Source organism: Enoplosus armatus, chromosome 13, assembly GCF_043641665.1.
Source record: "Enoplosus armatus isolate fEnoArm2 chromosome 13, fEnoArm2.hap1, whole genome shotgun sequence".
Classification (NCBI taxonomy): Eukaryota; Metazoa; Chordata; class Actinopteri; order Centrarchiformes; family Enoplosidae; genus Enoplosus; species Enoplosus armatus.
In genome coordinates this window covers 1,688,281-1,716,151 of record NC_092192.1, presented here as the reverse complement: position 1 = coordinate 1,716,151, position 27,871 = coordinate 1,688,281, and the positions used below count along the sequence as shown (strand labels likewise).

General features: G+C 43.1%; 3 protein-coding genes across 3 annotated transcripts; 1 reads left to right on the top strand and 2 right to left on the bottom strand.

The window, feature by feature from the left end:
* Positions 1–2,237: 2,237 nt before the first annotated feature.
* On the bottom strand, positions 2,238–5,185 carry mrpl22 (mitochondrial ribosomal protein L22). The gene is made up of 7 exons (XM_070917868.1): positions 5,161–5,185; positions 5,021–5,063; positions 4,579–4,714; positions 4,270–4,335; positions 3,272–3,349; positions 3,033–3,102; positions 2,238–2,560 (listed from the first exon to the last, which is right to left on the bottom strand). The coding sequence occupies exons 1-7, from the start codon at positions 5,183–5,185 to the stop codon at positions 2,352–2,354; spliced, it is 627 nt and encodes a 208-aa protein (XP_070773969.1). The 3' UTR covers positions 2,238–2,351.
* Positions 5,186–5,545: 360 nt separating this feature from the next.
* On the top strand, positions 5,546–22,212 carry gemin5 (gem (nuclear organelle) associated protein 5). The gene is made up of 28 exons (XM_070917230.1): positions 5,546–5,687; positions 7,018–7,172; positions 7,959–8,140; positions 8,267–8,418; positions 8,596–8,694; positions 9,017–9,149; positions 9,863–10,028; positions 10,507–10,719; positions 11,393–11,478; positions 12,097–12,179; positions 13,407–13,543; positions 14,308–14,381; positions 14,904–15,085; positions 15,502–15,641; positions 15,903–16,074; positions 16,183–16,395; positions 16,485–16,541; positions 16,675–16,800; positions 17,433–17,528; positions 17,849–17,986; positions 18,401–18,548; positions 18,810–18,929; positions 19,036–19,246; positions 19,748–20,014; positions 20,107–20,269; positions 20,565–21,051; positions 21,618–21,705; positions 21,797–22,212. The coding sequence occupies exons 1-28, from the start codon at positions 5,546–5,548 to the stop codon at positions 21,959–21,961; spliced, it is 4,395 nt and encodes a 1,464-aa protein (XP_070773331.1). The 3' UTR covers positions 21,962–22,212.
* Positions 22,213–22,507: 295 nt separating this feature from the next.
* On the bottom strand, positions 22,508–27,347 carry cnot8 (CCR4-NOT transcription complex, subunit 8). The gene is made up of 7 exons (XM_070917348.1): positions 27,272–27,347; positions 25,796–26,005; positions 24,863–25,056; positions 24,612–24,773; positions 23,881–24,025; positions 23,587–23,697; positions 22,508–23,315 (listed from the first exon to the last, which is right to left on the bottom strand). Exons 2-7 carry the CDS (start codon positions 25,910–25,912, stop codon positions 23,187–23,189), a joined length of 858 nt encoding a protein of 285 aa, XP_070773449.1. The 5' UTR covers positions 25,913–26,005; positions 27,272–27,347; the 3' UTR covers positions 22,508–23,186.
* Positions 27,348–27,871: the final 524 nt, after the last annotated feature.

Here is a 27,871-nt window from a genome sequence, read left to right as displayed (position 1 = left end):
ATCATCCAATTAGTCTTAGTGTATTTAAAGAAACACCAACCATCATCCCAGAGACTTTCACAGAAGGTTCCACCTCGAAAACAGCCCATAGACTCCAAGCTTGGACCGCACTATCTACTGTTGGAATGATCCATAATTGTATTTGTTTAAAATGACTCATTTGGTTAGTTAGCTATCCAACTGCTTTGTTCATCTTCAAAAGGCCACTTTAACTCTCGTGGCTGTGTCCCATTTCAGAAGATGGATACTCCAAATGTGTAAATACAGTTTTGTTTGTTGTTTTTTGTAGATTGTCTCCCTTGTTTTGTACCAACGCTGACAGGCGCCAGTTCATCCTCCAGTTGTGCAGACACCTGATGATTATATGATCCCTCACTGGCTTTCCACCGTCAAATGGCCAATCGGGTTTGTTGGGAATTGAACATCATGTCTCTGTGGTGGTTTTGGGTAGCCCGACTGATATGTCAGCTAGGCCAATATCATCTGTTGATATTAGCTTATCAGAGCGGTATTAGCATGAGCGTATATTTCAGCTGACAAAAACAAGAAATCCCAGTACAGAAGATATGCTTAGATAGATGATTCAGAAACAGTGTCATTACATAGTTTGTCCACCAGAAAGCAGTGACTCGTGTTTTTAATTCGTACATGTTAATGTTAAAAAAAAAAACTATCTATCAATATATCATCATCAAATGTTTAATTAATTCTCAGTGATCATTGCTGGTATCAGTCAGGCTGTAGTGGGGGGACAAGAACTCTGAATTAATATTCCACTAAATATTTCCTGCATGTTTGTGTTTGTGCTCAGAGAGGTGGAGGGAGATTAGCAGCGAAGAGAGACAGTCAGGTAGTAAAGGTGAGGGAGAGAGAGAAAAAAGAAAAAAGGAAGAAGATGAAGCCTTTTGCTCTTTTCTGGAGTCGGTGCTGCTTTGTGCTGTGGGACCGAGCCGGCCTTCAACCTGAGATTGAGGGCACTTGTCTGCTGAAATTGGGGCCAGCAGATGGCATTTTATTTGAAAATACACTCAAAGCTGCTCAGAGCTGACAAGGGCTTTGGAGGGACGTGGTGACGGGCAGATGCACGAGCCGGATCACTCACATCAGGAACAGGAAACTAAAGGCCAGCAGAGGAACAGCAGAGAGCGAAGCTGTGGGCCTGGACAACACTGAGGCACTGTGACCTTTAGAAAAGACAAATTCCCAAAGAAGACATGTTTTCATGTCTCCTCCCAAGTTTGTTCCTCTGGGGATGTTTCCTTTCCGTCTAAATTAAACTCATTGGAAGAATAACAGACAATAATTATGAGGGGGAGGCTGAGAAATCCAAAAGAGAATGCAAATAATAAATAGAGGAGGACATGAAAGACATAATTACATTCTGCAGGAGTTTTAGATAAGACGGCAGAACAACAAAAAGCATAAGTAACTAAATTAAATGGATAAGCAGACAAACATTCAAAAGATAATGTGATGTGTAAATTAATGCTGACTCTTATTTTACATCCATGAAAAAGTGTTTTTAAAGAAGGCTACTGTTTCCTCCGAAATCTCATTTTAAAAACATGAAGTTCTTTTCTACAGACTGAAGCCTGCGAGCGAAGCCATTCACTTCAGGCTTATTGTTTCCTGTGTTTCATAAAGGCACTGAGGCAGCTCCGAGGGCGTCTGCAGCCCGGTTTCTCTGAGCTGTGGTCAAAGTGAAGGGATGAAGAACAGTGAAGCTGACAGGTGTGTACTCAGGGGAGGAGTTGTGGTGACTGCTGTCACCCTAACACAACTACCAGAGCCATCACAGTGAGGCTGTGACAGTATGACAGACACACACTTAAGGCTCTACTTTGGTGTGGCACAAAAACACACATTTTCTTGAGAAGCAATGGGATGCGCCTGTTTGGTCTTTTGGTGACTCGCTGTGAGCTGCACAGTGAGGAGGGGCACCGTGGTGTCACTAAATGTGATTAGCGCTGGCCACTATTCATCAAACTTGCCCCATGTTTTTTTTTTAAACTGACAGAGGTGAAGTCTCTCTTTGTGATATTTATGAGATGAAATCTATTGTAGAAAATGAAGAAACTGCCCTTTCTTAAATGTTGGTGGGCTTTATGATCTCTGTCTGAAGTAGTCGTCACTTTATTTACATCTGCATCACTGCTGCAGTCAATATTAGTCAACATAATATGTAAGACAATGAAAATACCAAAAACGAGCAACGCTATAAGGTCTCATTACCCGTTCGCTCATTTGTTTATTTACAAATGTCAAATGACACACACACACACACACACACACACACACACACACACACATACAGTAAAAGGTACATGTGATATATTATCCTATCCGATGGTCTACAGGCTGTGGATGATGGTTCGGTTCTTGAGGTCCTGGACGTACTCTTTGGCCTGGTCAAAGCCCGTCCTCTTCTCTGTTTTTGGCGGCGGGCCCTCCACCAGCTTGACAAAGTAATGACTGTAAACCTTGTCCATGATGCCAAACATCCCCCTGCCATGGTAACGGATCCGCTTTAGGTACTTCCCTTTGCCGGAGTAGGACTCAGCTGCGGGAGGGGAGACGGGAGGGGAGACGGGAAGGGAGACGGGAGGGGGGGGCGTGTGATTAAAGAGGGGATGAGATAAACAGAGAGAGAGCGATAAGGTACAGAATAACTCATTTAATTTGTGGAGGTGCCTTTGAATGAAAACTGGTAAAAATAAAGATTGTGCTGAGTTTAGGCTTATCTGTAATGACGTCTGCAACTCCATATAAATTACTCACTCTGCGCAGCTCCTGAACTCAAAAGGAAATCTACTGCTTTTTAAAAAAAAAAAAAAATTCATTACCTGCTTCCCCTCTAACTGAAGGTCATTTTCCACTCTGAAATTTATTTTCTTGCTTTTGGCACAACGGCTGACAGCATGTGATGACTAATATGAGATTTTCAAGTAGTTCTGGGAAGCACAAATCTTTCATTTGCAAGTCTGAGTGCAGTTGTTTACACAGTGAAACCCAACAGTGCCGCGGACACTTACCTACATACAGGTTGGATTTGTACTCGACATTGTGATTTATCACCGCCATCTCCTGAGCTTCCAGAAGAACCTGAACAAGCAAACAAAGAAAAGCTGTGACATCCGTACGTAGGTGTGATGGAGGACTATGTCAAATAAAACATGAGCAGTGAAAATGGGAATTTGATGAACACCTATTTGTGACGGCAGCGTCTAATTGTATTAAACACACACACACACACGAACATGCAGCTTCAAACCTCTTTCATGATCTTCGCCCCTTTCTTGTCGTTGAACTCCAGCTGTGCAATGGCCTCATCAATGCTCATCCCTCGGATCTGTGAAGGAGGACAAACAGCGAGATGAAACAACAAAATGAACATTTAGGACAGCAGGGTATTGCACAGCACGGATATGAAGCACCATGTTTAAGTCAACCCTGGCCACAGCAGCTCTATAAAACAACACAAAGCTGTGTGCAACAGCTAATTAAAACTAATAAGCACTCAAAGTTTGTACAGCCCTGGAGGAAGTGTGAGTGTTTGTTATTGTAATAATGAGAGCCAGAAAATAATTATTTTTCAACAATTAAGTGCAGTAGATCATGAAAAAAATGCAAAAATGTTTAAAAAGGCCTCCTCTTGCAATGTTAAGAAATAATTTCAAAGCATTACTGGATACACTAACGACGTGTTCCTTGGGCCATGGCCTGACTTTCCAAAATAAAATATCCTGCAGGCTAACACACAGACAAAAAACACCTTCTCTTTGGCAGAAGTGATCCCCCAAAACAAACAAACATTTGAATACATTGTGGGGTCACTCTGGAGGGTCTGAGAATTGTTCAGATATGAGGAATCATATGATATAATTAAGCCACTCGTAGTGTTCACAAATGATCCATCACCAAGGCAGCACGTCAGAATTAACAGAGATGCATTCTGCATCACATGATGTGACTGGTGACCATCCACTGCACCATGTGACGGCTGAATGCAGCTGTGGTCAAGAAAACAGCAGAAATAAAAACAAACATCCCTGATAGATTCATCCCCACTGCTCTTTTACCCCAAATCTCTAAATGTCCTTTCAGGCACCGTTGACGCCTGTTTGAAACAAGCATCAGCTTCAAGCATTTAAAAAGAGGTGAGTGGTACAAATGACTGAGTAAAGGGGACAAATATGATTCACTGCTTGATGCGGTTCAGCTGCTCGAGGATCTGATACTGATGAGGACAATCCCTGCTGTAGCTCTCACCATTTTGGCCAGGTACCACATCTTGTCTTTGCTGTACTTAATCTGCCTCCTGCTGTGGTGGATCTCCTGAAAAGAAGAAACATCAAAGTCTTCAGATGTTTGTAGAGACAAGAGCCAACTTCTTCATTATTTTTGGGATATGGAGATGATCGCTCAGCTTATTCAAACATACAGTACGTATACATACATACGTCCATAACGTTACCATTAGCAATCCAAAGAAACTCTGAATCAACTAAGTTTCCTGCAGGTGACACCTGACCGGGACATCCTCTGTACTTTATGTTGTGAACGGGCAGAAAGACTCACTGCTGGTCTGCAGGGATCGTCTGGTAGCTGGGGCGGATACACCTTGAGGTTCCTCCTCTCCCAGTTCTTTGACTCCAGTGAGGTGCTGGTGTGGAGACATGAGAGCTGCTGAGGACCACCACCCAGAACCTGGAACCTGGAGACACGTTTAGGGAAGGGGACAAAAAGAGAGACATTTAATTACATTGTCAACTGATCATCAAAAATAATAAGCCCACTGTACAGCAAAAAGCAAGGTAGCCTTACATGGATAGAACAACAGTAAACACTTCGCTTATATAAATACACACATTACAAACAGACACCATTCACGGCAAAGTCACACTATAGTTCTGTATTTCATAAGTTCTCTGTCAATAAAGCGGTTTAATAAAGACATTTGTCCTTCTGCAGAGACAGTGATAGAGTTAGCTAAGTAGCTGTGTCATATCGATGTATTTACCTTGACTGCAACACGCCAGATATATTCCTAATAAAAGCGATACCTGAAAACAAGTATGAATCCGTTAAACCATCGTCAGCAGACACAATTAATGTCATATAATGGCAGATTTGTGGATAATTAGGCTGCACTTCTCTTACCACGTCCTGTCATTGCAGTCGCCATGTTGCATTTTTACGACGCTACTGTGTTCGCTTTACGGCAGTATTGTTCGAAGCGTCAACAGCGCAATTTGTCTCGTTACTTGTCTTCTTCACTACGTATGTAACGTATTAATATTTTGTATTAACAGTAATGTGAAAATGTAGTGTTACAAACTGCAGTTGTGGTTTGAGACAGCAAACTATTCATGGTTTGACCCAACTAGGATTCCGTACTCGGCACCGGCAGGATTTACGATACCACGCTGGCCGTACGGCCGACAGTGTTGTCGCTACGACAGTGCAGGTAACATGTGAGAAGTTTGGCTTTGGCTGTATCAGACTTTATTAGAGAATCGATAAACTTTAAACTATTCGAGGCGACATGCACGAAAGGTCGCTTCCCGCCTCTCCCAACTGGTACTGCTCCCGCTGCAGTGACGTCAACAGCAGCGGTTTACTGGGAGTCGGAGCCAAAAACATCATCTATTTGATTGACGTGTCTGCATCCTTCTGCAGGGTTGTAGGTGAGTCTGCTGTCTCTGCGGGGCTTTATATAGGCCTATAGACTCCCCAGCCTCTTCAAGGCTAAAAAAAACATGTTCCACGCAGGTAAAGTCGTCTCAGGTGTGGTGATTACGGCTCTTGGGGTCGTGTAGCAAAAGAAAAACGGACGTCTGATCATGTGGCTGGATTGTTAAAAAGTCTACTGCTGAAAAGAGTAGCTGATTAATAAGTTAGCTAGTCGCTACCAGGAAAGCCAAATACATCTTTGGCTTAAAGAACTACTCAAGTTCAAGCAACAGTTACAACCGAAGCAGATCTCTCTGAACTGATTTATTGAGCTCTGAACTGAGGAATCAGCCGATTCATTGATATGATAACAGTTTTTCTTAATTTATTGACCGAAAACATTTGCTAGTTCCATCTTCTCAAATGTGAGGATTAGCTGCTGCCCTCTGTTTAATATTATATCATTGTAAACTTAATGTTTTCAGGTTTTAGACAGTGTGGTCGTGTCACTGTGGGTAGTGGTAAATTGGGAGGGGCATTTTCACTGTTTATCAGACAATATTTAGACTAAATGATCAATCGATTAAAGGGGTACTCCACTTATTTACTATTGCACTTTCATAAGGTTTGAGGACCTAAAGGGGAGACACATTTAAAAGAATAACAACATCAGGATATCTTGACTTTTAGTATGAGTGAAGCTCCAATAACACTGGATCCTACTATTCCCATAATGCAATTCTATAGTATCTTTCATTAGACCCAACCAACTCCACACCCCCAGTTTGTAGCGCAGGGTTTCTATTATAAATTTGAAGTCACAATCCCAAACCCACCTCACCCTGATGACATCACAATGACGTCATCCGGGTTGTTTCCTCAGAAACTGGAAAGCTTTTCCAAAGCCACAGAAGACATTATACTGGTGGTGCTCCTTTATTGAAAAATAACAGGCCAGGGCTGCCGTTTATTTTCTCAATTAATCACATGGTCTATAAAATGTCAGCAAATAGTGATAAATGGCCGTTTTATTTCCCACAGCCCTCACATTAAAGAAGCTGCAGCTCGAACATGTTTGGTATTTTTGCTAAAAAAAAATGACTGAAACAATTAATTGAGTAGTAAAATTGTTGCGGATTAATTTTCAGCCAATTGACAAATCGTTTCAGCCCTTAAAATGTATTTAGTTTGGCTGTGTGAAGGTTCAGATCTCAAATCATCATCCCAAATCTCTTGTGATATAATCGAGCAGAGACATCAGTGGCTTGTTACTCTGTTTCGGGTATTTTGTGGTCGTTTCTTCATGAGAAGACGCTGATGTCCAGCTCGCTCTGTGTTTTTCAGGTGAGCTTGTGGGCCATAAAGACTTGGTGTCTGGCTTTTCATTCTGTCAGCATGCAGGCCAGAGTGACATCTGCGTCAGCTCCTCCAATGATGGGAGTGTTCGCTTCTGGGACTCAGACAACAAGGTTCATATAAGGGATCATGCAGCTCATCAGGTGAGAGTCGACGTTCTTGTTCTGTTGTGTCTTTGCAACAGAAACTGTGTGTTTTCGAGACATGCTGGCGCCCCCTGCAGGCTGCAGTCAGCTTTGCACCAGCAGCAGAGGTAAAGAGGCAGCTTTCTCAGTTCTGAAGCTGAAGTCTTTCTCTTCAGGCTTAGATGCAGATGCAGTCTGGAGAGAGAAAGTTCACCTTCTGAGCATGACCACATGTGCAGAGGGACAAACGGCACAGATTTCTACAGTTGGCTTCCAAGCCGCTCCTCTGCAGCAATTCAGTGACTCTCTCAAGGGCATTTTTGAACAGTTGTCAAGGTTAGGGAGGGCATTGCTTATTTACTTTCCATTATTTGCTTCAAATGATGCCTTCAGGGGATAATTATTATGTGGTTTGATCTGGAAAACAGACACAGACTGGCAGGATGGTTAGGCTTCCCTCTTTGAATGGGTCTCAATTTTCATTTTTTCATTCAGTGACGCAAACAAGTGCTTTCTATTTTTTATTCTTGTTTTTATGATGTCCTCTTTCACTTAATGTTCAGCCATTAAACAGTGTTCTGTAGCAGAAGACTATAAAAGTGTTTGTAAATTTTACCCTTTTCACGGCAAAATTTGAAAAGACTGAACCAGGCATGTTTCCTTCCGATGATTTCCTGTGAAGGTAGCAAGCCCTGGAAACAGAATTTTGACCACCATAAGAAACTAAGACTTTCCACTGCAGCCCAACTAGTAAAGCACAGTATCAACAGGATGCCATTACAGCTGTTTTTTCCTCACACACAGAGCCCCGTCGCAGCGGTGCACTGGTCTCCGGTGGATAAAAACCTGGTGGTGTCGGGGGACGAGAAGGGCATTGTGGTCTGTCACTGGTATCACACAGGAGACACCGCCAGCTTCTTCCCCGAGCCCAGGACCATCTTCTGCCTCACCTGCTCCCCTCACACCTGGAGCACTGTGGCTGTGGGGTAAGAAGACCATAGACCACTTCACTCTGCTGGAACTAAATTGGTTGTCTTTAAACAAAGTCCAGAAATTCAAATCTGAACTAATGAAAATAAGAGTGATTTCATTGTTTCATGATTCGGTCTAAGGTACAAAGATGGGATGATTGTGCTGATTGACGTGAGTAAGAAAGGCGAGGTGATGCACCGTCTCCGTGGACACGACGATGAGATCCACTCGCTGGCGTGGTCGCCGCTGGCCAGCGAGGACGCACTCTACAGCAGACCTGAGGACAGTGAAGGTAGCAGTGTGTGGTCACAAACACCAGTCGTACATTGGTTTAGTGCATCTGTCAATGCAGTAGCATTTTGAATGTGTGATAATTCTGCACCAACAACTACTTTTTGACAGAAAAAATGGTACAGAAACTAAAGTGGTGATGGAAAATGTATATGATGTGTTTTTTTTCATCCTGTAGCAGCCAGCGGAGTGTCTGCAGGAGACGAGGCGGGCTGCTATCTTGCGTCTGGGAGCAAAGACCAGACAGTGAGGATCTGGAGCTCAGCGAAGGGAAAAGGTGAGAGATTCAGCCGAGGTCTGACCAGCATCAGTGTCTTAAGGCAGGTTTTTAGATTGAAGCTGCCAGGAGTCTGTGCTCATTCATGTCTGTTTGTGTTGAAGGGTATCTGTAGCTCATTAACAAGCCCCAAATATTGAGTCAGGCTTCAGGAAAAAAGTGCAAAATATAGAAATTCTGAATGGATTTTAGGCTTAACGCGATGAAAACAGCAGCTCAAATCCATAGAACTAAGATCGCACTGCTGATGTTCAGTGAGGAAGATGTGATGAACTGGATGATCTCGTGTAATCCTCTCTGTGTCCTCTTCTGCCCCCTGCAGGTGTGATGACTCTGAAGCTGCCGTATGTGAAGAAAAGAGGCTCTGCAGTCGACCCCGGGGTCAAAGAGAGACTCTGGCTCCACGTCCACTGGCCGAAGGGACGACCAACACAACTTGTGTCCAGCTGCTTCTGGTACGCACACGTCAGAGCGCAGTCGTCAGTCATGAATGTGGCCAGTTGTTTTAACCCTTTAATGAGTGATTTTCCTGCCTTAGTAGCACACTGCAGAGACTTTGAAACTGGGATTTCAAAGTAAATGTATAAATTGTTCTCAGTGTTTTGTCTTTATGAGTCATGATATTGTCTCATGGTGATGCATTTGCAGGCAGGGGATAATTAAGATTATTCTTATAATCATATTTAGATAATAACATCAGCCAGCTCACCAGTAAGTTCTGTTTGTTAACCGTACCTTTATTTTAGCTCCTTTATTTGCTGTGCACAGGAATCCACATGCCCTATCATATCTACCATAATCCAGCGACAACGCAAACCCACTCCATGAGAGACAAAAACTTACATTGTGTACACTATTTATCCTCAAATGCTTTAAGTAGCTGCAATATGAGCATGCTTGGCTTATTTGTATATGTATGTGTGTTGCTGAGAAGGTGTATTGTGCTTGCTCAGCACACTCAATCAATTCTAACCCTTCTTAGACTTTGAATCCCTTGTCAATAGTTTCAGCCCTTTCTCAGAGCTAAGGCTCAGGTCCACCTTCCCGTGTCCTTCTATTGACAAGGGATTGGAAGTCTAAGAAGAGTTAGAATTGATCGAGTGCGCTGAGCGACCGCAATTCACCTTCTCAACTGCGTGTGTGTGTGTGTGCGTGTGTGTCCGTCCAGTGGTGAGTTGGTGATGTGGGACTTGACCAGGACAGGAAAGCAGAGGTGGACTCTGTTTGGGACATCTTCCGAGGGTCAGAACCACAGCAGGATCATCTTCAACTTGAGTTCAGTCCACCTGCAGGACAACAGAGAGCTGCTCATTAGCACCTCCATGGACAGGGAGGTGGGTCACCGTTCTTTGGTCTGACGCAACCTCTCATCCTGCCCGGTCAGAGTGTTTTATGGGGCCTGAGTCACTCTCAAACACGTGTGCAACAGGATATATTTGACCCTTTTTTCAAGACAAAGACTGTGGTTGTATAAAAGAGGGAAAAGCCTGAATCGGCTGAACTTTGGTTAAGAATAATCTGTGTTGAATCAGCACTTTTATTTGTTGGCAAAAGGTTTCACAGTGTTGATGATTCATCAGGTTTGAGTATTTGTTGCAGCTAGCAGGAGGCAAAAAAAACCTTTGGTGTGTTGTGAACTCTACAGAACATTTAAATATTTAGACTTCCTAAATGTACCATTAATTATGAGCTAATTGTGGAGTTTACCACATTATCATTGTTTCCTAAAGGGCCTTTGGCTGAATGCTGGTTCACGTTGTTGGAGAAATGGTGTATTTGCAGAGAGGCCTGACTTGACTCTTTATTTTCCAGATTAAATGCTGGGACCTGGCCTCTCTGGACTGCTGCTGGACTCTGCCCACCCTGGGTGGTTTCGTCTACGCCCTGACCTTCTCCCCTGTGGGTGCAGGGTGTTTGGCGCTGGGTGTCGGTGACAACATGATCCGGGTGTGGAACACACTGACCACCCAGAACCAGTACGACACCAGGTCCTTCTGGCAGGGCATCAAGTCCAAGGTCACAGCGGTAAGGTTTGGTTTAATTAGATTTAGTTGAAAGCTCCATATGTAAAAATATTAACTTCATTTTATTACCACTGTTGACTTCTGCAGGATGTAACAAAACAATTAGCCTAATTGTTTTGTAGTCGTCTTTTTATTTGTGCTTCATAAAACAAAAAAATACAGATAAGATATTCACAATATCTTTGTCCGTAATACGTTAAGGATTTACAGAATAGTTGTATGTCGTATAGGCAGTATGTTAGGGTCAGTTTATTAGGAGGTCTCAGAGCAGTCAGACAAAGACAAAGAAAGCTATCTGTCTAAATGTCTGCTTTTTAATAAAATCCTCCACTGAGCTGCTGATAAGGCTCCTATCAGCCACTCGCAGCCGTGAAATTCAGAAAGGACATTTGTAAACTTGTTATGATTCAGACTGTGATTTATCAACCCCCCCCCATCATATCTGAGGGTGATGGTGACAATGGCTGAATAATATCAGGCATCTAATGTAGAGCTGATATCAACCCGGCACATCAGTTTCACGCATTCTTTTGAAGAGGTGAGACTTCAGTTGTTTGTTTTGCGTCCTCGGTTATCAACAGCTGTTACTCATTTCAGAAACTCTTCGATGACACAAAAGAAGCTCTTGAGATTATAAGATTAAGTGCATTAAGAAATCTTTTCATCCACTGCAGCTGGCGTGGCACCCAAAAAAAGAAGGATCCTTGTCTTTTGGAACAGATGATGGTAAAGTTGGTATCTACGATGTCTTCTCAAACAAGTAAGATTCATTATTTCATGTTTTAATCTAATAGCTTCCAATACTTCATCACACCAGTCCACACATTCACGCTTCAGTGTCATACCTTCTTAAAGTTTTTAACCCACAATCCACATTAGCTAATGGTTGGCTTAGCTTTCTATCTAATGTCTCATTCTCAAACACAAGCATGGACAACACAAACAAACAAACATCCACCAGGAGACAAGTGTACCGCTAACGTTAGATAGCTAGTTAACTGCTATCTAACCGAAAAACCTAGCTACAAAATGTCGGCGGTCATGCACTCCACACGTTACCTCGACCTCAGGGATATACATGACGTATTCTGGTAGGAAACACTGAATGTGCACGTAACTTTTGTTTGTTTATAATATTTCACAAAACCCTTTTTAAAAGTGACTGTGTTTAACCGCAAGAATGGACGACTGATTTCAATTGGACTTTGAGTTTGGAGACTTTTCTGAAAGTCATGAAGTTAAACCGTTGCTGGTTGTTTGCCTGGGGGCCTTCTGGATCTTTCTCATAATCCCTCCAGCCCCCTGAGTCCCTTTTTCCTGCAGCTGTCTACGTCATCTATTCCTGACTGGGCATTTGTTCTGCTTCATCTCCTCCCAGGCCTCCTCAAATATCGAGCTCCTATCACCGTAAAACAGTGTACACAATGGCCTGGGGACCCCCCGTCCCCCCGATGTCATTTGGTAAGTTCCTAATGAACTCTTAGCATCTGCTGCCGTTTGCTCTGAACGCTCTGACCCAGCAAAAACACTGACGCTGGGACGCCGAAAACCCGCAAGTCAGCAAAAAAGCTCTAACGTCTCTGCACGGCCTTTTTGTAATCGACTCTGTAATTGAATGAGCCGAGGAAACGCGTACTGCTCGCCTCCCCCCACTTCAGTCGCTCGTGGGGAAATCAAGAGGTAGGAAGCTGATTTTACCAGCTGTCGGCAGATGACATTTTGATTAGCGTATCAGTCACTCGGCTTTGAAGCCGTAAATGTAATTGTTGCCATGCCAACAACCTACTGATGGCTCCTACACAAAGTAAAGGAGCAGCTAATGTGTTTACCCGCAGCCCTGACACACCGGTTCAGCTCAGTTCATGGTTCTGGTGGAGTTCTGCGATCTCATTGGTTCAGATCGTCAGGGTGGCTTACAATAGGTGTGCAGAGGAAAGTACATCGGCTGTCAACTGTCACGCTGCTTTCTGTTCTTACATTTAAATCCTCTACATACTCAATGCAGGCTGAACCAAACATTTTAGACCACCGGCTCATCCTTAAAATGAGCTGAAGCAGATGAGTGCAGGTGACAAATACAGTCCCTTTTTTAAAAATGCATCTGTTGAATCGGTTTCAGAAAGAGACTGAGAGATTGACTCATTATAGCTGGGCATATTACAACAGATGGTGAAGCGTTTTAGAAGCCAGCGTATGTTTTCATCTTGTACAGGCTGAGACACGCTGAAGGGTTCACATGCGTTTAAAGGTTCATATCAATATTCTCAAGTTACAGTCGCCAGTACAACATGGTTAAAGTTCACAAAACAGTTTTTTTTATAAACCACTTATTTATAAGTGTAAAAAAAGGTGAACTGTAATGCAGAACTGCACATGCACTTGGTCAGAGCTGACCCCGGATGAAGTGAATCCTGAATACTTACAGTTTGTGTGTGATGATTATGTTGAACCTGCGACAGCACACACTGTGAGGCCCTGTTTCTCTCTGATGAAGCTGGAGGGCAGAAATGTTGTAATGATGTTTTCATGCCTGAAATCCAATAAATAATGATAAAGTTTTCTGTGTTTTTGCTGAAATGTATGTTCTGCTAGCGTGTAAATGGTTTTGAAAAAGCATTTAGGCCTCAGTAACCATAGTCAGCAGACAGTCATGTTTAGTTTTCTGTTTGTCTTGTGTGTGATGTTCAGGTGCAGTAGGAGGAAAGCCGTCCTACAGCCTGTACAGCTGCGCCGGCGAAGGCATCATCCTGCAGCACGATCCGTCTAAGCTGAGTGGAGAGGCATCCGACATCGACAAGCTGATCAGAGACACCAACAACATCAAGGTGGGAGGGATGTTGAGGTGATGATGATGATATGATTCTCCGGGCCATTTAACCTGCAAACTGTGTCATGTGGTTGAGTTTTAAGTACATGCTTTTCCAATGTGGCTTCGTTCCATGAACCACGACAGCAAAGTAAGTAAAGATGTTCTCCCTGCAGCCAGTCGGGAATCATCCTCCCAGGTTTGTCCAAAATCCTGTAGCCGTTAAGTTCTTTATAGATTTATAATTTATTATGGTTGTGCGTGGCATTAGAAAGCAACAGCTGGATGGTATGTGCACACAAGGCCACCGGCTCTTGATCTGATTTCTATTTTCAAATTGATACAGTAGTTTTTCTTTGAATCTTTTAATCAAATTTTAAGGATAAACAAGACAACAGCAGTTATCTGCTCTTGACACCTGAGCTCTTGTAAGGGAACATATTTATGCTACGATGAGCAGGAAAACAATCGTTATCTATACAGAGAAATGAATTGGTGTCAGCGTTCCTGCGATCCTTTAATCGAGGACCTTTAGCTTTGTCTTCTGTCCCTTCAGTGAGTTAGAAACACCTCAGCCACAGTACACACACACCTCAAGGTGGAGAACAAACCCAGGAAAGTTCACATGAGAAGTTCAGACTTCAGCTTCTCGGTGTCAAAGCTTTAACGGAGCAGATATCGTGTCCGGTGCTCCCGGCTGTGACAGTCTGTTTCCTGTTTGCTGCTGAATGTAAATGGAGGTGATTTGAATATGTTACGAAGGTGATCTCTGCTTCCCAACAGCACAAGCTGTCTCCACACACCGACCTCAGCTGGAAGCCAGATGGGAAAGTGGTTGCCATCGGCAACGAGGACGGGTGAGTGAACGGCCGGGCCTGACCCGTCTCATAATAGACCACCAGCCTGTGGAGTCCTGCGAGGGACCAACTGTCCACTGACAGTGTGCAGTCTCCAGGCTACAGAATAATGGATTTGTTTCTGTGTGAACTGTTGTACTCCGCTAACTGGGTCACATTCTGAGTTTATGATGGGTGTCGCACTGACTCATCTCAACTCTTTAACATCCTGAACCAGACAGATTCACCGTAAAACACACACCTGTTAGTGTTAGTATTAGTAGTATTAGTATTAGTCTGTGATGGTTGAGTTTGTTTGTAGATGTTTGCATCCGGGATTTGACTCAACTGGCAAAACTGCTGTTGTCTGTGTGTTTAACCTCGACAGGGTTTGTGGTGACTTTGTCTAGATATTCATAAACCATCTCTTTCGTTGTATCTTGTCGTTTCTTCTTAGTTTTCATGTTGTCTTGGTAATGCAGTCACTTTTAATTCTTAATTAAAATGATTATGTTCCTTTCCCCCCGACACATCTGACTGCAGGAGCATTGATGTGTATGAGGCTCCCAGTCTGAAGCTGCTGTGCAGCATCCAGCAGCACCACAAGATCATCAACGCGTTACGGTGGCATCACGACCACAGCTCTCCTCCAGAGCTGCACTGCCTGCTGGCCTCGGGCTCCAGCAATGCCACCGTCTACGTGCACGACCTCCGCTCTATCATAGGTGGGAGGAGACCTCAAGCACACTGTATCATTCAGTCCATCCGAGGAATTTCTCTACAAACCTACATTAATTACGAGAGCTTGCATTATTGTCTGAACTGAGTATTTCAGCAAAAACCGTCAAATTATAAGAACAAATTTTCAGGAGGAGTTTGGCCGACTCACATCAGCGTTAATTAGCTTCAGCTGACATAATTGGTTACTGACTAAAACATTCACCTTTTACATGTTAGACATTTTTATTAACGCGAGTTGTAATTAAACTTGCAGCTCTTGATTTATTGTTTAGTTCACCAAAGAAAAGGAAGTACAGCATGTCAGTGACTTCCAGTAGTTACTTTGGGAGGAACATCACATCTTGGATATTTAACATTTTAAGAGCTCTGTAGCTCCTGACATTAGTGTCCCTTTGCACAGAGAATCCTCCAGAAAGCGTTGTGGTGTTGACGGAGCCGTATCGCAGGCTGTGTGGACATACAGCTAAAATCACCGGCATGGCCTGGAGTCCACACCACGAAGCCCGGCTGGTCTCCGTCTCATATGATGGCACGGCCCAGGTCAGTACCAGACCAGCATCGGGTTTATAAAACCATGATAATGTTCCAGAGTCTGAATCAACCCACAAACTGTAGAACAGCATCTTGAACCTGTATGCCACATGCTCCTTTTGAGAGGTTTGGTTTTGGGTTTACTGATCATCTAATAAGTGGACTTGGTTTCTTCTTGTTAGTTAATGCATCAAAATATTATTTATCTCCTTTTTATATATTTTTATTCCTTGTTGTATTTGTAATCTTTCTTCCTTATGTGCTGTTCAGGTGTGGGAGGTGCTGCAGGAGGCGGCTGTCTCTAACTACCGGGGTCACGTTGGTTATCTGCTGTGCGTGGACTGGTCGCCTGTCGATCCGGATGTGATCTGGACTGGAGGGAAGGACTTCACCCTGCAGGAGTGGAGAGTCTCCAAACAAGAGTTTACAAAGCCACCTAAAGGTGAACATCAGCGCTGTTGAAAGACCCAGAACCACATCCTCCAGCACTCAAGACCAGGTTAAAGAAAAGTTCTCTTTCTGCCTAACGTTCACATGCTCGTCCTCTCAGGGAAGAAGATGGTCGACCTGAGGGAGAAGATGAAGGCTAATCCCAAGCAGAAGAGGAAGAACAAGAAGGCGTCGGCGGCCGGAGGAGCTGCACCACTGGAGATGAACGGAGAGACGGTTACAGGAGGAGAGAAGGCGGCGGTGGGACAGGAGCTGTCTGGTGACGATGAGGAAGATGAAGTCAGCTCAACGAGCAGTCCTGTACCTGCACCAGGTGACAACAGTCGCTACAGTTTTAGAAACGTTAAGATTTTGGGACCTTTTTAAGTGTAAAGCCAACTTTATTCTGAAATTGTGTTTCAGCCACTTTTGAGATGCAAAGAAAATCCTCTGCTGCCGTGAAGAGCAAAGACAAACCTGGTAGGTACTTTAATTTTATACTGTAACTGTTAGTACTACTACTACTAATTATAAAACGACTTGTATATTATAGAATTTTTATTTCTGAAATTGGGTGTAGTGACTTTTTGGGTTTCTATGTGAGTGTTTCCAGACTTAAACTTGCTGAAGAAGAAGAAGCCTCGCTCCATGTTGCCCATCAGTACGTCCATGGACCATCGGCCCAAAGAGGATCTGCTGCAAGACTGTGTCACTCTGGCCTCCATCAAACACAGCAATGGTGAGACGGAGTCTGCTGCGGAGACGCTTGTCTCTGTGTCTCTGTATTATAATCACTGTGCGAACCAATGAACTGAACAGTTTGTAGGAGCGATGAGTTTAAATAATTGATTACCTTTTGGAGGAGACACGCTGAAAGACTGGCATGGGACCAGGGGTTCAGATCAAGGTAATCGTAGCAGGTTAGTTTTAGATCATTGGTTGCCATGGTAACAGACTTTAGTAAACAGGTAAACCTTTTGAAACTCTGTAGCTGTGCCTCTGTTGCCATACGGAAAACCATGAAAAGCTTCAGTTCCCAAGTCAAGATTACACAGGGTTTCCCGCAGCACATTATGGGGGCAGCGTGCCTGAAGTAAAAACGATGTTACTCTTCTAAGGGGTAGTAACATAAAACCAGATGAAGAATTTATACATTTTCTGATTCTTTTCTTTATATGGAAGCTGAAGTTGAACTTCAGGGACATTCCAGGTCAAAATGGCAAACATGATAAGACTTGCTAGACAAAAAAAACAAAACATTGCTTTTTTGCATTTCTTGTTAGTTGTTCAGTTACAAGCAAAATAGGGCTCATCAGCAAATGTCACACGGATTAGCTCTTTAAGTGGACTCTGTGTGTATGTGGTTTCCAGCGCCCCCTGCAGGCTGTGTCCCAGGCCAGGGAGAGCACGTCCACCTGGGCCTCTTCTCTGACAGACAGGCTCTGTACCGCATGTTTGACGCAGAAGGTATGTTGTTTTTCTCAGCCTTTCCTTGAGTTGTACGTCCTCTCTCTGATTAACACAGTTAATAATGTTCACGTCCTTCAGGGATTCATTTTCTGTTGTTTAGCTTGTTAATCAGTTTAATTAAAGTGAGCACATAATTCCACCTGACACATTTCAGACACTGAACGCTTCATGATGCACACAGAAACGCTTCATGTGCTCCTGATAGAAATCACAGCGCTAAATCGGTGTTCATTTCAATGCTAATAAGCCTTACATAGAGAGAAGACTTCACGTGTTGTGTCAGTGAAGTCATTGCTCTGCTGTCTCTCGTTCTTCAGAGGAGGGTCATGTGGAGGCGGGTCACTACGACTCTGTTGTGTACCTGCGGCTGTGGAGCGGAGACCTGGAGGGGGCGCTGCAGCTCGCCACAGAGAAAGGGGAGCTGAACGACCACCTGCTCTCCGTCGCTCCTATGGGTAAAGACTGGTGTTGATTTAACATTGTCCTTTAGCTGACACAAATGTGCGTAAAATATTGGACAGTTTTCTTTGATAACTATCTCGTAATATCTCTCAAGACTCAAAACTATACATTTTCTCAAATGTTTGACTTGCTATCTCGCAACAATAAAAACATAAGAATGGTACCTCGGCTTATTTCCAAACCTTTTGTCTGTTTTTATGATATTTACGTCATGGTGCTGCTCAGCTTCACTGACTCCATTTTTAGTAGGTTGTAAATAACTGACACTGATCTCTACTTGATAAAGACATCAATAAACCTGCGTGCATCATGATACTGTGGTGCTGCCTTAATGTTAAAAGTTGATGAAACACAATATCAGGAGGCTTCCAGATGTTGCAGTAATGCTTGTGTGCTTCCTCGTCCAGCCGGGTTCGAGGTGTGGAGTCGAACAGTGGAGGCCTTCGTCAAGCAGCTGTGTCTGCAGGAGCAGTACCTGAAGGCAGCGTCCCACCTGCTGTCAATCAACAAGCTCTATGAGGCCGTTAACCTGCTGCGCTCGCACAAACTCTACAGGTTCTTTTTTAATGGGTTTTGATTATTGGCTTCATTTTGTCACTTTTCTTCTACCTACACAGCGACAAACATTTGTTTTGCTGTAAAATAAAAGTACTTGAACATTTCTAAGGCAACTTTGTAGTGTTTCCTCTTACACTAAACCCATAAGACGATTCTTTTTATTTATAAATGTCATGCGGATCTTGGCTCCTTACTTCAGTGCAGTGTCCAGATGATATTTGTTTATTTGCTAACAGAACAGATCTGTGTGTGTTTCAGGGAGGCCATAGCTCTGGTCAAAGCCAGACTGCCAGCAGACGAGCCCGTCCTGAAGGAGCTCTACACCTGCTGGGCCACCGTGCTGGAGAAAGACGGCCATTTCTCTGCAGCCGCTAAATGGTGGGAATAGGAAGGATTTATGGAATCGTCTCTCAAATAACTAACTTAAATCTCTTTTACAAACGCGTTATTTAAACTTGCCCGTTTGTTTTACCTCGTCTTCCAGTTACCTGGCTGCTGGGGCCAGTTTCGACGCTACTAAAGTTATCGCCAGGAAGAATGACGTCTCCTCGCTGAGGACAGCGGCCAGTCTAGCGAGAATATCAGGAGAGGTCGCTCTGGCTCAGTCGCTGGCGCTGCGGTGCGCTAAAGACCTGGCTGCTGCTCAGGACTGGGTCGGAGCCCAGGAGGTCCTGAACTCACAGGAGAGCCTGCTGGTCAGTGGCACAAACATCATCGACACAGAAAAACATTTCATTTTTACTGTCAATTTGAAAAGGGAATATCACTCTTTGGTTGAATTCCTTGCGAGTAATAAACACACATGCAACCTAAGACGAGCCTGAAGGTTGGGAACCACTGCGCCATGCATTTAAAAATGTTCACTTGATCGTCCTTGGCTCCATGAAATGTCACACAAAACAGCACTATTACGGCCTGATATGAGTATTTGGGTTGTCCATCATCAGAATAAACTGTGTGGGGCCAGTTCAAAGTCTGGAAACAACCTGAAATCATCTGTATTCCAAGCATTAAAGCTCTTTGTGCTCCACATGCAGCTCAAACAAACCTGTAAATAAAAACAATAGTTAAAGTTCATTCCTTTTGCATTCAATCATTTCATAAAAAACATGGAGAAACAGAAAGGTGTGACCTTTTTTTGATTCAAGGTTTGAAAAAGGTTTTTGCCTTTTGTGAAATGGTTTCAACCCCTGCAGGTCCACAGGCTGCACCTCTGCGTCGCTGAGCTGCTGGCTGGGATGCTGACAGACTCTCCAGTTGGATCTCAGTCCTGTGTGTCCGGTCACCCGTGGGCGTCGCCGGGTGAGCGTCTCATCAGCCTCCAGGACCAAGTGAGAGACGTGTGGGAGGAGCAGTTTGGTGTTTCACAAAAGTCGGCAGGACACCGCAGCGTCGGAGCTCTTCTGCAGGAGCTGAAGTCTGTGGAGAGTCCGACACCCACCGCCAACGTTCCTCTCAGACAGGTGCAGAGTCTTCAAACGGCTTTCTTCATTTCACGAGTGTGCTTTCAGATGTACGCTGGTTTAAAGATCCTATTTGTCTCGCTCGTCCTCAGGTTCAGCTGTATTCATCCCTCCACCTGACCCGTGCTGTGTTGAGCTGGTTACTGGACGATGATGGACAGCTGATAAAGGAGTTGTGGCAGGCGGTGGCCTGGCTCAGAGACGCCGGACACTTCTGCGTCTCTGCAGAGCTCTGCAGGCTGCTGTTCTCCGACGGTACATGCGTCTGTCTGTCTAATCAAACAATCCATCCATCTGAATTGGTGCAGCACTCGTTTTTAATTCATTTAATTCCTAAATGTGCAAAAATGTCAAACAATGTGAGGAGTTTCTGCTTTTCTCTGTTTTATATCATTGTAAGCTGAATATTTTATTATCAAACAAAAATCACTGTTGAAAACACTCAACAGATTCATTAATAATAGAAATAATCATTGGTTGCAGCCATAATGTATTCATTTTATATTCTGTGCCGTAATTACTCAAAAATGTTTTCTCGTTCTTTCATCAGGTGATGTCAGTGTTTGTTCCAGGAAACATCCCAAAACACTTGATCTCACAGAAGAAGAAGCCAAAGCCGCTGCCAACAGTCTGCAGGCTTTTGTCCATTACCAGAATCTGTACCAACACTGGTGGAGCAACTCCATCCAGGTCCAGGACAGACTTTCCCTCTCAGGAGCTGACTCCAGTCCTGGAGACGAGGTGAAGGACAAAGTGGTGAACGGAGATGTATCGCAGTCAGAAGAGAGCGTCTCCCCCGTGACCAGGAGGTTTGATAAACTGGCGTCTCTGCTTCTGTCTGAGCGTCACGCCGCCTGTCAGGCCACTCAGAGGTCAGTGAGAGAGATCCAGGAGCAGCTGGCAGCCATGGTGCTGCAGCACAGCAGAGCCCAGGGAGGGCAGCTCGACTCTGGGGAGAGAGAGGCCGACGCGCCCGCTCAGGTCTCCACCACCAGAGAGTCATCAGACAGCCAGGGGTCCGCTGATGCTGGCCGACGGTGAGGCTTACTATGTTATTATTGATTGATTCATTTGTTGGTGATGTTTGAAACCATGAGTATACCGTTCTGAGCACTGGAGGATTTCATTCCAAAACCATATGCAGTAGGCTAAAAACTTTAACACTTCTCAGCATTTCTAAACACACTGGTGAGTCTTAACATGCCAGCAATTAGTTCCTTTCCTCCACTGTAAGTCGGTCTCACACAATGTCGAGTACATTTACTTAAGTATTTGTATTTTATGCTACTTTGTTCCATTCCGCTACATTTCGGATTAAAGTACTAGTACTTTTTACTCCACTACTCCAATACTTAAGCACAGTATTTGAGTAAATGTACTTGCATACATTAGCCTACATTCCACCACTGTTAAAAGCTCCTTTTTGTTACCTGGCCATGTACTGTATGTTAGACGTATTGTAGATGCATCTGAAAGGCAAAGCTCAATAATGTCAAATTTTTTCAAAGATTTCATGTGTTTTCGCTGCCCGATTGATGTATTTGTAATAGTCACTGTCAGTTTGATGGGTGTCCATTAAGCGACTGTGTCTTCTCTCCCTCAGGCCTGAGGACCAGGACACTCTGCTCTCTTTGTCCTCCAAGATGTCAGAACACCAGAATCAGCTGGCTGACCTGCCCGACACAATCAAGGTACACCTCCCTACAGAACCCATTCAGTATGATATCATCGAGGTACAACTCACGAGTGCTAATGAACAATCACATGTGCGTTTCCTCTCAGATGTATCCTCACCCAGACGTTGTCGAATGCTGCCTGGTTCTCCTGCACGTCGGCAAGTCTTCACAGTCTGTCTCGGAGTCCCTGCAGCAACAAGCGAAAGATCTGCTCCGCAAATACGGAACGACTCCCTCCGTCCTCAAAGCCTCCCAGCGATTCCTCACCTGAGTCTTTCATTAGCAGACTGAAAGAAGCACTTCCACTGTACAGCTTATTTGTTGAATAAAAAATAACTTTAATTACAAAATGATGTTCAAACATCACGAGTCCGTTTGAGTCTACATCCAGAGAAGTCTGACGGAGGCTCAAATGGATGTCAGAGCTGCGTGACCTGGAAGACGGTGGTATTTACATTGCAGAAGTATCTGATTTACACTGTGGGATGTCCACGTAAAAAGATTAGGAGTTAGTTACTTTGTGTAAGCTTCATCTTTAAAATGTAATTCCACTGAAAACTGCTGAGTGTTCTGTGGAACAACTGGAAAATGTGGATGTATAAAGTAACTGGAAAAAACCGCTAAATATTCTGCTGCCAGCTTCTCATGTGATAAATCTCACATCAACATGTCAAAACAGATATTTAAATCTTAAAACTCCTCAAATTTGGGTGAACTTTAAGTCTCATCTACTGCTTCTAATGACCTGAAACCTTCTTACAACAAGCTGTGTGTCGGTGTAAGGCTAGTAAAAAAGATCAAATACTTAACGTTTACATTCAAAATACAAAACAATTTAATATACAACTGTTTAAAACAAGGTAGAATGTAAAAACAACAGTAAGCACAACATCTGTAGACCTGACGGTGGACAGTTTGGTTTGGTGGGTGAATGTACAGAACGACAGTAGTTTGCCCATTGAAACACATGCATAACCAAGCACAGTTATACACTTTGACGCTCACTGTTAAAAGCTTCTGAAAGTGGAAAAGAGCTAAAACATTTTTATTTTCATCAAAATTATACATTTTAATTTACAGGCCCTTCCAACATTAACTTAAAAAATGAAATCCCTGCAACAAGAGACGAGTCCCGCTGATGAGAAGGATAGTCTGAACTGAAGAATCTGACTGTCAACGTTTGGTCTGAAATCACAGTATGATACAGGAGCTGGTCCCATGCTGTTAAAGAAGGGTGTCACTATTGTGCTGTAAAAAAAAATCCAACAGATTAAAAAAAGTGTTCTGAATATGTGGCCATATACTCAGTAAAAGCGACTAAAAAGAAAGGTGTAAGCCAGTGAAGGATCCACTGAGAGTCACTCCGGAGGAAAATTTAAAGAATGGATTTCGTTTTGTCTTGTTCAGGGATCGAGTGTTGAGGGAGATCAGAGGGGAAATCTGCTGGTTGGGTTTTAAAACAAGTGCGTATCCCACTTGAAGGTTTGAGCGCTCAGTCAGTGCTTGTTGTTGGTCTCCTCCTGGCCCGAGCTGGAGATGCCGTTCTGGGGTTGGGTGGAGCCCGAGCCCAGGCCGTACAATCTCCCACAATACTTTGCATCATCAATGTTGTCTTCAAAGAAAAGCTGAACAAGAGAAAAAGATTTCAGTGAGATGACTGCTGTATTCCTAAAACACACTTCCAATACAAACTCTAAAGAGTTAAAGTATTTTTCAAACTGATTGTATGTTGTCACACATTAAAAAAAGCTGTTTCCTACTTCAACACAGCCCCTGCTAGTGAGGGAAGTAAAGGACTTTCAGGGAATATAAAGTTCTAAGAAAAACAAAGTGATAATGATGCACATTAGCTACAGTCCCACAATTAAAAAAAAACCCTCTGGATATTTATGTTACCTCTTTCATCCTGAAGAAAGCCATGCCGGTGAGCAGCGAGTCTGATCCGGCTTGATGCTGCCGCCCGATCCTCTTCAGCTCCAGCTGGTCTGCTACTTCCTGCAGCCCTCCCTGCACAAACACACATACGTCAGACGTGTCAAGACTTGTTTTGACATGATTTGACGGATTTTGTCTCCTATGTACAAGTGGAGGACAAAACAACATGAACAACTGTGGTCTAACTGTTGAATTGAGGCCTCTGATGTGGTTTCCACCTCCTGTATATCTATATCTGTACCCAGTCTACAATACCTTTAGGTTCTTGCAGCTCTTCATCAAGTACTTGACGTCATAGATTGCGGGGAAGAACAGGTTGAGGATCTGGAAGAAGTCGTGTTCCTCCTCAGGGAGCCGTGCGTCCGTCAGGAGTTTCACCAGGTAGCCGAAGTCGTAGCCGCTGAGAAATACAGAAGAGGAGGATTCAGGTCAGGGTGGACTGGACTACACCGATGTCAGTGGGTTCAACATGGCTCAAATTGAAGCCAGTGTTAAAGTTAAGTGGGTGCAGTTACTAGTAAAACCCAAGCTTCTCTACAGAAATCTCAAGTTCAGTTCTTCGAATTGTAATCTCATAGTTCTTTAAAGATAATATTGAGGATTAAAGTGGGATGTTTTCCTTGATTGACAGGTGTCTAAGCTCCACTGCCTTTGCCCATATATTGGCTGCAGTAACTGATCGAGGTCCCCTCAGAAACCTGTGGGAGACCTCACAGAGGTGCATCCATGTTTTCTACAGCCTGTGATTCAAACCGAGAAAAATTAGAACTCTTTCTCAGTTCAAACACAGATTGTTTAACAAAACGGAAGAGGATGTGTGAAACAAGTAACTGAGCACTCATCATTAGTAAATTCTTTTCAGAAACGTCTCTACAAGGACGGTTGCAAGTCAGTGAGATTTTGTAGCATTTTGAGAAACTGTAGGATTCACAGTCCTCTGAACCGGGACTAACAATGCGGAGGGTGAATCCGAACCAACAACCGACCTGTGGAAGGAGAGCCACTTGACGTTTTCACACAGCACCAGACCAGACGTCATGAGGAGCTCGGCGAAGTAGAGCGTGTCGATTCCCTCTTCTTCGTGTTTTTTAAACTGGAGGCCGGAGTTCTGGAGCAGGTCTATGGAGTCTTGTGAGTACATGTCTTCTCTGTGAGGAGCAAAAGACATATATAAAAAAGACTTGTTGAATTGTAGAAAGAGCTAGAAGACAAAGTGGGAGAGTAACAGTCCGCCTACGTGAGGTTGAACTTGAAGTTGAACTGCCACGTCGTCGTGCCAGGAGGATAGTCTCCATCCTCGTTCATGAACGTGAGGCCGAGCTGGATGATCTTCAGGAGGTCGACGTTACACCTCAGCAGCTGGTACTGGTAATCCACTGTGCTGCGAAACTCTCCGATTGGCCGGACAACCACTCCAGGGAACTCTGTGTCCTGAAGAAAAATACAGACATCAACAGAAAAGTCCACCTTCACTATCCCTGCACATCCTCATCAGCACATGATGGTCATCACTCCACTACTTGTGTGCACTGACGTTTTGTATTTAACTTTGATGTTGCCATTTTGCCTTAACCTGCCTGCTTTATGTTATCTTTTTTGTTTTTACAGATTAGCTGAAGTGTAACTTTTGCACCTGTAAGTTGTTTATACTGCAGAAGTCACTGTAGTTTACAGAGATGACTTCCTCTTGTAATTAAGACAGGTAACAGAAAGTGAATAAAAACTAGAGACAAATGAGCTGCTGATTACAAACCAGAGTCTTTCAAATTGTTTCCGCTTCCAAATGTATTTTAAAAATCAATTTCTTTACTAGTTTGCTATTCAAATTAAAACACTGATCATTTCCAGTTATAAAAAAAACATCAAATGAATTAATAATGAGCAACAGGATGTGTTTCCCAGATTGATATTGTGTCATGGTTTATCCCCATTCAGTCACGTACCACTCATGCAAAGTTAAAATGCTTAAGGAAACAATATCTGCAATATAGCACATAAAGAACATGAAAGTCCTCAAGCCTTCTAATTCTGTCTTTGAGTCAGATGGTAGGCTACTCTGTCTTTTACTCTACATTACTCAAAAAGATGAGAAAGTAATTATTTACAGTAACTCTGCTTTCAACAAATGTAGTTATTATTCCTTTTTACACCACCGAAGTGCGTTACTTACCATGGCGATGTAATTGTAGCTTTGAATAATCTGCCGGATTTTCCTCATTTCCTCCTCCACATTGCTCGCCCAGACTTCACAGATTATCTGACTGGAATCTGTAAGTGCGGCTGGCATGTTGGCAGGTCAGGAAGAGAGCTAAAACCCCAACAATCCTGCAGCGCTCGTGAAGGGGGCGAAGGGGAGGCAATGTGATGAAGAAAGACGACTCTGGAAGAGGATGAAAAGGAGGAGTTGGTGAATGCATTTAAATCTCACTGCAATACTGATGTAAGGATAATATCCGATATACAATGAGGAACATTAATGTTAGTACCACTACTGCTGTCGCTACTGACAATAATACACACAATAATGCACAGAGCACAAGTTAACATATAAAAACATTCAATAAAAATGACAAAACAAGGTGAATAAAACAGCAATATGAGAAACACATTTTCATAATCAACTAATATATAATGATTAATCGATTACTCATCAATCTAGTATGAAAAATTACAACAAATGTCCATTACAAACATGATCTCCAGGTGATGTCTTCTAAGACAAGAAGCAACTCCTCACAGCCTACATCTGTTTTAGTGAATGAGTGAATGTAAGCTGCAGAATGAACGCTATATTGAGTGAAATGCAAAGAGGCATCATGTTTTCACAAGAGCCAGAATGAAGCTTTCTTGGTTTCAGTCATTTTAATTTAAAAACACTACACTCATGTGCCAGTTTATTAGGTACACCACCTTGCACTGGTTAAAACTAATGTACCCTATAGTCCTGCAATAAGACCTACCTTCGTGAAGGTTATAATGTTCAGTTTTTGTTGAAACTCTTTTAAAGAGGTGTTCATTCAACTTCATGGTCACTTTGGAGGCTGTAGCTTGTAATACTATAGAATTATATTGAGTTATACTTGGAGGTGTTTCAATATTTAGCCTCTAAGTTGCCCTCGTTGATATAAGTGGCATTTCCTTTTCTTCATTAACCGCAAAAACAAACGACCTGCACACAACTCCCTGAGAATAGGTTTGTAAGATGATCTCCTTTCAAATGAACTACCTTTGTGTTACCATGACATCACGATGAATTAACCCCATATAGTTGGTGGTTGTGTATGATATCTAGCTACCAAAGTAGCATCAGATATGACAAACGTTCCTCTTCACTGAAAGTCTTTGACAAGAGTTAACAGTGTTTTACAACTTGGGCGGCTTTAGTAACTGCATAGTTTGAAATACTATTAATACTAGCTAACGATGCTGCAGCGAGGGAGTAAAGTACTAGCTGAGTGCTTAGCGTAAACGGCTAACGTTTACAAGCTAATCCTCGCGCTATCGAGAAAGCTAACATCACCGGAGCTAAGATTAAATGAAACCGCACTGCTTTTTCACTTATCAATGTGTCACAGCAGCTATGCGCACTGCAGACATGGTAGCGTATTACTGTGGAAAGTATAAAAGTATAAAAAACTACATTTACCTCTGAATTTCCACGACGTAACCAGCCAAGCTAGCTGATAGCGGCTCTGTCTCCTTCTTCTTCGCTTTCTCCTTCTCCTCCTTCTTCTTTGTGTATGTTGGCGAAACGCAATTAGGCCGTAAATGTGAACACCGCCACCTACTGGACTGGAGTGTGTAACGACGTGAAATAAGACTTTATAGGCTAAACTGTTAAATTAACTTAATTTCTTTTCAATACTTTTACATATAATAATTCTGCTGTCACTCAAATACAGTTGAGGCGAAGTGGATTTGTTTTACTGCTCAACACACTGAAAAATGGCATTTGATTAACTAATAAATACACATTATAATTATCAGAATTATAAATACAAAATTAGGTTTACCTTGAATAGTTATTGGAACTATTCAGTGGCAAAATGTATTTACTTTCTCTCAAGTTAAGTTTTAATACAGCACTTTGAATTGTAATATTTTAAGTATTTCTACAAGTTATACTTAAATGATCTGAATACTTCCTCCACCATTTTCTACCAAAGAAACAGTCCTGATGCAAACTGTCCAGAACGCCGTCTGTCGATTGAGAAACCAACAAACAAAAAACTAAACATGAATACAT